The sequence below is a fragment of the Helicoverpa armigera genome, chromosome 28, assembly GCF_030705265.1.
Source record: "Helicoverpa armigera isolate CAAS_96S chromosome 28, ASM3070526v1, whole genome shotgun sequence".
In the NCBI taxonomy this organism is placed as follows: Eukaryota; Metazoa; Arthropoda; class Insecta; order Lepidoptera; family Noctuidae; genus Helicoverpa; species Helicoverpa armigera.
In genome coordinates, this window is record NC_087147.1 from 3,103,556 (window position 1) to 3,116,335 (window position 12,780).

The 12,780-nt window shown below is 35.2% G+C and overlaps 1 protein-coding gene across 4 annotated transcripts in view; it reads left to right on the plus strand.

The window, feature by feature from the left end:
• Positions 1-12,780, plus strand: part of LOC110377678 (heterogeneous nuclear ribonucleoprotein L) — a 428,881-nt gene that overhangs the window by 139,363 nt on the left and 276,738 nt on the right. For all 4 annotated transcript variants that reach the window (XM_064042371.1, XM_064042372.1, XM_064042373.1 and 1 more), the window contains exon 2: positions 2,785-2,898. In XM_064042371.1, coding sequence (XP_063898441.1) covers positions 2,785-2,898 — 114 coding nt within the window. The remainder of the gene's footprint in view (positions 1-2,784; positions 2,899-12,780) is intronic.

Genomic DNA, 12,780 nt, shown 5'->3' on the forward strand with positions numbered 1-12,780 from the left:
CGGCATAATGTGTCGCCAGTAATTCAAATAGCATTGCAGGCGTAATCAAGCCGAACTTCCGTCGCGTATTCTCGGCATAGTGTGTTTAGACACTATCACTTTAGTTCTTTTCTGCATTAGTGGTAGCTTAGAACATGGAGATAGACATAGGACATTTTACCTCTATCGGGGAATCCCAACGGACGCGGCTGAAACCGCCAGCAGAAATAGAACATAATAAATACATAGGTGATATAGCTCACGTTAATTGGCCATACAAATCTTAGAGCGACACGTGATATTCAACAAGTATAACCTCATTTCTCTCTTGCAGTCTTGCAATGAAAAAACAATTTGCAAACTTCTTGCCTAGTTTTCCCTTAAAATGTACGAACAAAAACACTGTTGCGTGCAAAGTGTCAAATCGCGGATTCAAAAGGGGCAAAGTTAGATGACGACAAGTACTGTACACACTATTAACAAATCCATTTTCGATTTAAACTTAATACGGGGGGCTTCTGATTTAGATTCCGCGAGGGTAGCTGTAGAATTAGGGCTTTAACTATATTACATCGGCGTCTGACGTTACCTTTAGATAGTATCTTGTTTTAGGTGTTAGGAGACAAGAGGTAGCGGCTATAATAATGTCGTCTAGAACATTCCGATTACGGCGGCTGTTCTCGAAGATCAGTCAGCTGAAAAGGACTAATTGTAGACCAGGAAGAGGACGACCAAAGATATGTATGATGATTGTATGGATTGTGTGTGTGAATGTCGATTTGGCTTGTAAGCACATGATATGGCACGTGGTATGGTAGAAGAAAACATGATGAGCCGAAACTAAATAACATTGGGATAAGGGCAGGTGGATGATGCGTGTACCCATGTACACCTTCTATTCCCGAACTCTCATAGAATGGGACCACCATTCGACACGACCTCCTCATTGTTCTTATGTTTATAAACTCTTTCAAACGATTTCGCTATTCAGCTAATCTGACATGACTAAAAGCCGATTCCAATATAGTTAGGGAAAAGCAATTCAATATCATTAATCAAACCCACCAATTTGTCAACTACCCGCTAGAGTTTATGTTTCAACCCCCACTTAACCCTGCGTGGAGTCGCGATGATGAATATTCATACAGAGCATTATTACGCTTGTTTAGCGAAACACTAAGTTGTTTGTAGCAATTAATATCGCGAACAACTAGCGCCATTTTGTTTTCTTTGAAGTGGGGCGAAGAGGTTGGGAGATGAAATGGATTTATTGGAAAGTAAATATTTGGAAATCATCTTGCAAGTCTACAAATTAAGGTGACTATCTTATCGTTGAGTTCTGTAGCTTGGAAAGCCCTTTTCTATTGCACAAAAAGCTTTAAAGGCTGGTAGATTTCGAACTTTCCGCGAATGGTCTTATAAAACATATACTTACTTAATGCAACTTTAACGCAACTTACTTAAGGCATAAATACCTTAATTAGGAGAGATCATTTTTGATCACATTAACTCACAAAAAGAAGTCTTTCTGTATATGTATACAGAAAGACTTCTTTTTGTGATGTTAGGTGATTTTTTGACTTGTTTCAGGAACCAACCGTTTTATCACTACGAAAACGATCAATGGCTTACCCGTTCCATTAATTCACACAGCCACATCCAATCTCAATCTTAGCTACTCTATCTACTATCTCAGCATCACCCGTCACCTCCTTACTAAGCGCATCTAATGATTTACACCAGACTGACGGTTGCATGCGTCCGCTATTTAATTGCACAACGTGTCTCCTCTATGATCTATGGCCCGACGATAGTGTAACGTGAACTCATTACACGATACAAATAGAACGAGTTATGTCAGTTATCCGTGGTTTACTGAACTGTCATTGGTGATTGTCATATGATTCTGTTATTTGAATAAGGAATTTGAGATTATCGTCATCGTCAATTTTAGGGTCGTCATAATTGTCCTCTGCTTCTATACTTCTCTTCTCATTAGTAATCTTCTTTCTGTAAAATTCTTTACAAAGAACATCGAAAGAGTGCTCTGCTAAGAAGAAGAATGCTCCTGTCCAAGCTCTATAGTTTCTCCTGATAAAAGAATTTAAAAAATCTTTTCAATAGATCTACATATCCCCTACTGCGTAAGAAACTTTACTTCTTTAAAATTTTAGTGTAGATTGAATAACTAGACACTAAAGTCAAGGTTATTATAATAGGTCTCTCACTTGTAATGAAACTATTTAATTTACGAGGACTATAAGCCTGACACCAACTCCTCAGAACATCACAGGAGCATGACGGATGACCACTAAACTCAAGTGAGGGTAACAGGTCGTAACAGCTAATTTATGTTGAGAGCTCAAATGATTCATGGACAAACACCTCCGTTTTAACTTGTATTAATTTATGGAATATGTACACAATGTAGGTACAGGTAGACTTTTTGTTCTTTTATTGTAGTACCTTTCATATCCAGTATTTGTAGATTTCGAAATGCGAAGTGCAACTTCGCCAACTGCAAAAGGTCGATGTGAATTCCAAAAAATATTTAGATTTGAAATATGATTTAAACAACTTCTAAATCCGCTAAATTCTTTCTCACATAGTCTTGCAAGCTGCTCCACCTATGTCCCGAGGAATAAACTTCCCTCACCTGGACTAAAAGTAGCTTATGTCTTCTTTCAGGCTCTAGACTGTGCGTGAAAGCCCGACTGGATGTCGAAACAGACAGTTGCTTACATATTTATAATATTAGCAGTCTTATAAAATGTTGTCTAACCAATATATTTTCTTTATTTATAGAGTAATGGAAACAGCTATATGGCTGGCGAGCCGCGGCGCAAACGCGAGCCGCCCGCTCGACCCAACCACATTTTGCTGTACACCATCATCAATCCCGCCTATCCTATCACTGTGGTAAGTTTTATATATTATATCTTCATAATCATCATCAATAGGTAACGGTATTTCTCATTCTCCGAATGCTGAGAAGCATTGAGCATTGATCACTGGGCGCTCTTGGCTGTGTCATCATTAAATAAACGTATTTTGTTAATAAGTATGAAAATAAACTCTTTTGCAAAAAAAACGGGCACCTATGCGAAATCTTAGTTTTATGGACTTTACGTGTATTTCAAAGGGTTTTAATGATTGTAGTATGTTTCTAGCATCAAAAGTGTTAGCCGAGCATGCGTGACAGTGTATTCTAAATTTGAATTTTGTACAATTGCTAAGAAATTTTATCAAATACGCATAGTTTTTCAAAAATGTTTTGATCTAACAAAAAAGCACATTAATCATTAATTAAAACTGCATTATCATTTTCCTGAAAATCTCTTCAAAAACTTTTCAAAACACCGACGAACTTTCTGCCAGCAATTAGTCCAAAACAAGGTTTAACCAATTTCTTAGCAATTGTACAAAATTCAAATTTAGAATACACTCTCACGCATGCTCGGCTAACTCTTTTGATGCTAGAAACATACTACAATCATTAAAACCCTTTGAAATACACGTAAAGTCCATAAAACTAAGATTTCGCATAGATGCCCGTTTTTTTTGCAAAAGAGTGTATATGATATTTTAAAAACTCTTCGTCGTTAATAAGGTCTTCAGCATATCGAAAGAAGTCATTAAAAGGTTTTCTAATACTTATTTATATTAAAAGCCTAATGGCAGCAGACTGAGATTAAGAAATACTTTGAACCTTTTACACAGCGCTTTTAGGAGGATTAATTTTACCTAAAATCAAAACATTCTAAAAGCATTATGTTAAAGACTCTCTAATGACTGTCAAATATTTCAAATTCAATATACAAATAAACCGCAGATTGAAATCTCGATCAATACTCAATTTGAGCTCAATCGGAAACCAATTATAAGCCAACATCTTTTATTTACTAGAAAATCGGTAACTTGGGGGAACTTCTGAAGAAAAGTAAACATGGTATTGGGAATTAATCGGTTGTAATCGTACGTGATCGGGTAAGTTCGGAGGTACGTGCGTCACCGTGTCGGGAGTTGTGAAACTGTTATTGCTTTTGAACTTTTGTGGGGTTTCTTTATTCTTAGGGTTAAAATTGTATTTCTAAAATTTACTGTAAGTAATTAAATATTTATATCACCATAATCATCATCATCATCGTCAAAGTAATCTTCCAGCGTTTATCCCATTTTCTATGTGAAATACTTACAGTCAATACGAATACGAATTCCGTGTACATTTAATTTTAGCGTGCAGGCTCATATTGGTTTCATCGCCTAAGTTAAAAAAAATCGAAAACAGCAATCGGACAACGAAAAAAATTGAAACTTTAACTTAACTTTATTTATCGATAAATCATTCCGTCTCCCCATCAAAAATCTATCACACACAAAATTCCCACAGCTGAGCATCGAACCCATGATCGATTACATAAACACAACAACACACAACACCATGTCTGTACCTATAAATTCGGCAACTTTTCACCATGACAAATGGTCATGTATGGGGGTTGTTTATCCATAGCTTTGTAGTTCAAGAGCTAGCGACTGCCAAGCCTGCCTGTATTGGGTAAAGGCTGAAACTTTGTGTGTGCATTCATCTATCAGTTTGAATGATTGACTAATATAAAGTGTTGACTGCCGGTGGCTTTGGAAGATCCTGCTAATATTATGAATGCGAAAGTTTGTAACGATGTATGTTTGTTACTCTTTTACGCAAAATACTGAGAGTTTGATGAGACTTGGCGATAAAATATGTTTATTTATTTATTAAAGGGTTTACCAACAGCTTCTGTGTAGATAAAGCTTAGAGTACTATATTATGTATATGTTATAGTTTATACGTTTTTTTATCCAAGTAGTCTTATCAGCATGCGATGATGATGAAAACCAAACCAAACTATTTTTTTAACAATACCATTGTCATTTTTTTTTCAAAATAATACGGACCATTGCTTTTACGGCAATAATTTCTCTCGTCAATAAAAAAATAAAAAGTACAGCACATCTTTCCACAAACGTTAGCCCATATCTTTAACAATACGGCAGGTCTGACAGTCACCGGCTCTCCCTCTATTGTAATTAAGCAGAGTGGGGTACGTTAGACTGATTGAGATTTTATTGTTGTTGATAATGATGATGTTTCTGATATATGACGATTGTAATGGGAAGGTTTCCGTCATAATGACCGCCTTTAGCGTAGATTAGACCTTGTTCCATAGTTCATGCAGACAGTTTTTGCGTGTTTATTTGATTGTAGTGTCCATATAGTGTGATTGTCACTCTGAAAAGGATTAGTTGTTAAATGATCCACTGTGACAAATATGAGACCTGGAAGCTAGCTGTATCCCATAGTTTCACCCATGTCACTGGGAAACCATTTCTCGTAGCCAGTTAAAATATAGCTTATATGACTCTGGTGTAGTGTAGCTTGCCAGCAGTGAACTTTAGTTTGAGATCTAGTTGAGTCACTACGAAGGCAAAAACATTTCTTTTTCTTCTTATACTCAATATCACCCTCTGCTAACGCAAAACGAAAAAGATGCTTTTGCATAGACAACACAATATACAACAGAGATTTTCAGTACAATGATTTACCCAGCTATTTACTCAGTCCTAATGAAATAGCCGTTCCAGTGACATCCCATCTCGCCAATTCGCAACTCGGCAACTTAATTTTTCACCTGCCCCAAAACTTTGCCGTTACACAAAGTTCTACAAATAGGATTTAGCCGACACAATGTAGGTACCTAATGTATACTGTGTGTCTAGAATTATTTACAGCGGATTTTTGTACAGCCTTATCTACGTAATTCTAAAACTACATAAGTATCTTACTCTTAAAAACTGGGATTCTCAGTTTTTAAGTCTTTTAAAAGGTATTCAAATGAGAGGTTCATTTGAATACCCTTTAAGTAAATAGCTTTACATACAGTACTGATTTTGATCAATCTTCTGATTAGTTTTCATCAATAAAGTTACAAAATACTTTTATTTCAAATACGAAGATTTAGACTGAAATAAACTAATCTTAGTGCTTAGAATATAGTAACGTGTCTTTTTGAAATAAACATTCCGTTTACCCGCGGAATGTTTATTATAGCCCTAACACAAATGACGATCTTTTCATCAAAATGAAAATGGATCAATCATTATATTATTACCTTGTGACTTTCAGAAGTCACCTAGCATAAGCATATCTCAGATCAAAACAAATTGCCATCCTGACCTCGCGAGGTCAATACAACCCTCACAGCATACACAAAACAAACAACGAAAATCACAACATTCACAACCCTCCGCTTGGCATATGTGGGGTCAAAAGTGGCAGAGTTCAAAAACTATCCCATTCCGTTGCTACCACGGAGAAAGGAAAGATGAGTGGAGATGCCATAATGCCCTGCGAGATTGTTCGAAAGAGTTACCGCGGGCCTGGTACATAGAGGGTTTCAGAAGGAACGTAATGGGTATTAGCCCATAAGAGTCTGACACTCTGTCAACCTACAGCGGTAGGGGTCATTTGATGATTTCCCAAAAAAAAGATGTCATAGTGGAGGTAGGTCAAGTGCCTTTTTCAAAGTCAAATACGTACGGCGGGCATGACCAAAGCGATCACTTATGAGTAAACTAACGAAGCCTTCGGGTTCTTTGAGAATTCTGTTAATGATTTTTGGTATCACAAAATATGATCGGGTCCAAAGGTGTATAAGGGCGGACACAGTAACGTTCTTCGTCCTCTACATACCCGCATTTTGGTGCGCTACTTTCTTAGGAGATTTTCTGTTATGGCACCTCCGCTAGTCATTCTGTTCTCCATGGCTGCTACCAAGTGTAATGGCTTGTACAATGGCGTGGCTTCAAAACGCAACAGGTTCGCTCGTTGCGTACCATTGGGGGTTAAATTAGTGTACAGTATTGTTTTGTTTTGTATCGCAATAGGCTTTTGTTGCCAGCGGTGGAGGGTTAGAATTGAAATTGTTTAGTTAAAGTTGTCTTATAATTATGTAAAATGTGATAAGTCAGTTTGACATTTAAGTGCAACTTTTCGGGGTTTTTTAATTAAAATGCAAACTGGCAACTTACACTCGGTTTTCATGCGTCCTGTTTAAGCTCATCGAGAATTAAAAAAATCACGTATAACCCCTGTGGTCAACGCATTCAAACAAACAAATTATTCAGCTTTAGACTTAAAAATTCACTAGATATTTTCATACATATGAAATTCTTAACAAAATATACGTTCTAGTCCATTTTCGTCAAAGTCAGACAATTTACTTATAACTTCACGAAAGTTTCTAGCATCTAGATAAATACATAACGTAACAATTCTACTAACAATAGTATGTAACGGCTGAAACTTGTAAAGTGTCCATAAAAACTGTAACTACTTCGACTTTCACAACTCTATGGAATGAAGACATGGACGATAGAATTCTAAGGAGAGGTATATAAAGGAGAATTACTTCAAATGTTTGTTAAGTTGAGATAAAATCTTAGGACTTTTTTAACTTACGGTGAGTTATTTTGGTCACAAAGACCTTGTTCAATTATATTTGCAACGAAAAAGTAACTAAGTATGGCAACACATAATTATACACTCATACTTTTTCTTGATTGATACCGAGAAATACTAATTTATTTGTCTTCAAACCCTGACGTACTTACTTCTTATATATTACTAGCGGTTTTCTGCGGTCAAGCCCTCATCCCATGGAAATTTCTTCCCATACTGGGATAAAATATAGCCTGAGTACTATCATATTTACAAATTCTATGGAATATATGAAAGCATTTTCTAAATCGTTTCTGTAAAGTCTACTTATGTCAGTATACCGTTCACATTACAAACTCACATATTATATTATCTTTATAATATTACTACAGATTTTTGCTTCTCTTCATAAAATAAACATCCCTATCTACAAACCCCTTTAGATTTCACCCTGACATATGACTACAGACTGTTCCTCAGTTTTATAGTCCCGCGACTCAAAATTGAGGATTTAGATAAGGGAGTATATGGCGCAAACTTTGCTGGTTCAAGAGTGATAAATAGCATCATGTGTGTGTGTATGTATATATATGTTGGGTGATGTACGTCGTAAGTAGGAAGTTTTTGAAGTGATTTTGTGTTGTGAGTGGGGCTTTATAAAGTCTTCATCAGTTTATAAATATACAGGAACACGGAATATGTGATTTTTATAAAGTCTTCGGTTTATAAATACGTGTTAAACGTTCTTGGGACATGTGATTATGCGATCCTTCTACTACTAACAAGGGCCAAATAAGACTGAAATGTATTGCTTTTCAGGGTTACTTTACACTACACACTATATCTGGTGGATACTATTTGCTATCGTATTCAATTAGCGCAGGTAAATATCGTAATTATTTACTTAAACCCGTCTGATGAAAGACTTACAGTTACATTATTACTAACATCTGAATAAAATAAGGGTTACCAACTTTTGACCCGGGTGCAGGAAAGAGAAACCAATATTAGACTACTCGCATACACCATAAGTTTCCTCCAAAAACGTGCCTTTCACACAAATCAAGTCAAAGTTTAAGTTAAACCGCATTTAAAGTTTCATAGAGCGTGTAATAACATAGAGGGTTAACTTAAAATAGTTCCGGTTGCACACTTATGTCTGCCTAAACTACTTACTTGATAGCGTGAAGTTGCAATAAGTTATAATGTCGTCTTTTGTTTGTGAATTTTAACTCAATTTAAAGGCTTAGGAAATTATCATGCTCGGCGTTAAAACAACTCCCTGTATTAAAGTACTTTAAAAAGTCTAGTGAGTCAAACATTTTTTTCTCATATTTTTAATAATTAGTGGTTTTACGCGAAAAAACAAACCATACTTTCATAACTTAATCTAAAAATAAACACAAAACAATAAAAAACTTAGCAAACAAAACGTATTAGAAAATTTTCTTCTTTATGAGAACTGTAACATCAAGTGGCTAGCCGTATTGTTAGCACAAACGTAATCTACTTTTAATAGCAACAATATGAAAACTTGTGAACATTCAAACTTGAGAATTGCTGTTAGATGGCAAGGGAACGGGATTAAAAATGTTAATCTGGAACTTAGGGATTTACTTGCTTTTATAGTTAAAGATTACAAACTGAAAAACTTGTGGTTAAAAACTGAATGAGTGACCAGTCCGTTAACTGGCATTTGGCAGTCGTTACAAGTAGAAGCTAAAAATTCTGACAGCCAGTCTTTGAACGTGTATCTGGTCGCCCAGATAACAGGGTTGGGGAGGTAGTCGCTCCATGTATACAGATGGCATATGAATTGATTAAACAATAAACAACATAATCCTACTAATATTATAAACGCGAAAGTTTGTATGTATGGATGTATGGGTGTTTGTTACTCTTTCACGCAAAAACTACTGAATGGATTTTAATGAAACTTTACAATAATATAGCTTATACATCAGAATAACACATAGGCTACAATTTGTAAACATATTGTTCGAAATACTAAACCTGCGCAGACGAAGTCGCGGGCACCAGCTAGTGTATGTATATACAAGTATGTCGCAAGAATTTATCCTTCATTTATATAACAACACATACTGAAAAATATTTCACATAGAAACATACTTATTGTTTGGCATACCTTTCTATAAATACTTACTATTATTTCTAGTCATTTCATTCCTTCCTTAGAAATGCTTTTCTCAGAACAATACCATAGCTTGTTCAAGTTAACCATTAAAGAAACGGTAGGTTTATATTTTCTAACAAGAATATTGGCGTTATAATAATTACACTCAAGTTTACACCGTTATTTTTTATTGTTATATCTTCCAAATGTTGCTAAAATAATGCAAATATTAATTTCTTCAGGTATTGTTTTGTATCGTGAATTTTCTTGTTATCTAGCTATGCTTATTGTTTCATTATCTAGACTGGTATCAGCGTAACATTTGAATAGAGAAATTTCAACATGAAAGTCATTATTATTATTGAAAGAGAGAAAGATCTTTTAAAATGAATGAAATGTCTGAGATTGGCGTAGTAAATAGTTTCGAAGAAATACCTACCCTTTCTCTTTAGATGGACAAAATCATAGATATTTTAATTTGAAAGCAAAACAACTTTATTCAGAAGATTTAATTTATAAAGGCCTATCATTTGGTTCTTAATTTTTTTTTTATCAGACAATTTTATCTTAGCGTGCGTCACTTCTTTAGCTTTTTGATCGTTTGTTCTAAACATACCCTTACAAGAAGTACCTAACAATACATTTGTTACGTACAATAATGTACGAAAATACCTTCTGTATACAAGACGAAGTTTTCTCAATATAATTCCGAGTTGTTTCACATTAAATCACGCTCGAAGGAACTTGTACCTTCTCCTTGTTTTATATCTAAACAGGGCTTTTGTCCTGAATATTGTATGAGATTATTATTGTGACATATTGTTTTTTCTTATTGCAATTGTTTTAAAGGTAAATTGTATTCTACTACCTGGTTTTCCCACAGTTTCACCTGCTTCTTGGGGTAACTTCGTCTTGTACCAGGATAAAATGTACCCTGTGTTATTTAGGCCAAATGTAGCTAGCCAACACTGTTAGGTTTTTTCAAATCGGTCCCGTAGTTTTGGAGCCTTTGGGGTACAAACAAGAAATAACTTTTTAAGAAGAAAGAAAAAGAAAGAAAGAGTTAACAAAAAAACACAAAAAAATGTTTGATTACACATATATTTGTTGAAAATTAATAATTCACTTTCTAGTCAAACCAAGAATGCCTCATTACATTATGAACCCATAGATAGCTCATACGCATACATAGACACACACACCCTTATTACTTTCATTTCTGCCCTTCCACCTAAGGTAAGGCTCTCGTGTTCCATCTAGCGTTAGAATTGTCCTTTTTATACGTTTTCTAATCTTTATTTTTATGTAACGACTTACCTTGGCGATATTTTTGGGGGTTACAACGACCCCTAGGGGGTATTTTAAGAGGTCTGCTTACTATCTTAGTGGGGGATATAAAAGGTAATGGCATTATAAATCTAGTGTTATATTTTTATCTGCTGCTTTGTCTTATTGATATTAATTATTATTTGTTTTAGGGTTATATTTAATGGGTTTTATTACTATGTCTTTTTCACAATTATTTTCTTTTTATATCATTGTTGTGTATTTATGTAAAAAAAAACGGTTAAGTGCGATTCTAGTTTTCACTGTATGTTTGAAGCGGAAACAGAAAGACATCATCTGTGATCACTTTAGTTAGTTCCTTAGGTAAAGCCTGGTGACAGACGGACAGACAGTCGGACTACAATTTTTTTATGGAAAACGGTAGCCTAATTCCGTTTCTCCTTTTGGGTACGGAACCGTAAAAACAATTTGTTTCAAAAAAATAACAAAAGGATGGTTTATAACTGACCCAATACCCGTGCAGCCAACTGCAAAACTACAAAGTCCATCGAAATCTGTCAGTCCATTCGCAGCCCATCAAAGTTGTGAACAGTCATCAAACAATCTTACACAATAGGCGTTTCAATAAAACTTGCTAGCAAACTTGTATGAATGTTGTACGGGCCCATACATTTTATTAGCTTGTACAATATGGTCCAACTTAGTTTTGTTTGTGATGTTACTGGCTGTTGCTTGTATTTGATTTAGTTATTATCTTTTATTGCACACAATATTTATAAATACACACACGTTTTGAAGAATTTTATGATGTATAGGGCGAGCTTAACCCAGGTATATTGGTTATGTAATACAGCCCATACATTAGTTGGTCGTTTTGAGTGCACTTATTATATAGAATTCCTGAAAATTTGTGTGTTTTTTGAGACGCTACTGGCTATCTAATAGTAAAACCATAGTAGTTTCTGAGATTAACGCAATAAACTAAAACAAATTCATCAGTTTCTACCCCTAGTTCTAGTACAGCTTAAAAAATGTTTAAATAAGTGTCTTAAGCTACGCACTTTTGAATAATTCCGATACATTTTGTAAAACTTGCCGGCAAACTTGTATGAATGTTCTACGGGCCCATACATTTTATTAGCTCCTACAATATGGTACAACTAAGTTTTGTTTGTGATGTTACTGGCTGTTGCTCTATGAATTGGCTTGTTGTGGGTGAGTGCGTTGCTATTTGATTTAGTTGGTCGTTTTGAATGCACTAATTTGAATGAGTTTCAGCTAAAATAATATATCAATCGGTTAATGAACGGTAACAGTTAACTGCACGGTGTTTTTCTTCTGCATCTACAGATCTTAATAAGGTAAAGAACCTATATGAATGTTTAAGTCCACGCTCGGTATGACCGGTTCGATAAAATTGGTTACGGAGTAGGCACTTCTTTCAAGTATGCTGAAACGATTATTACAGAAATAGTTTTCCATTATTTAACTGTACCTTCGCCACTTAGAAACTCTGAATTATTAATTTGTTTCGTTACATCAATGCCAAGTTTGCCGACTAACCCGGGCTTAATATAGAAATGCTTAAGACAAAATGTATTGGAATTATTTACCAGTTCGTAATTTGAGATACCTATTCTATTTTAGAGAAAGACGATGTAAAATACTTACTTCCACACGTAGTGGTCCATGGGAACTGCTTCCCGCATCCCAATAAAAAACTAGCCTAGATTTTATTCAAGATATTGCAAGAAAAGGTTTATGTAAATATTTCACATGAAAATTAAAGACTGGGAATTGTTACTGAGTTGGCCTATCAAAACTTCTTTCCGCTTGTTCCAACCACCTCCTATGGGAACTATTTCGCGCAATCAGATATAGAGGAACCTTACAGCCTTGC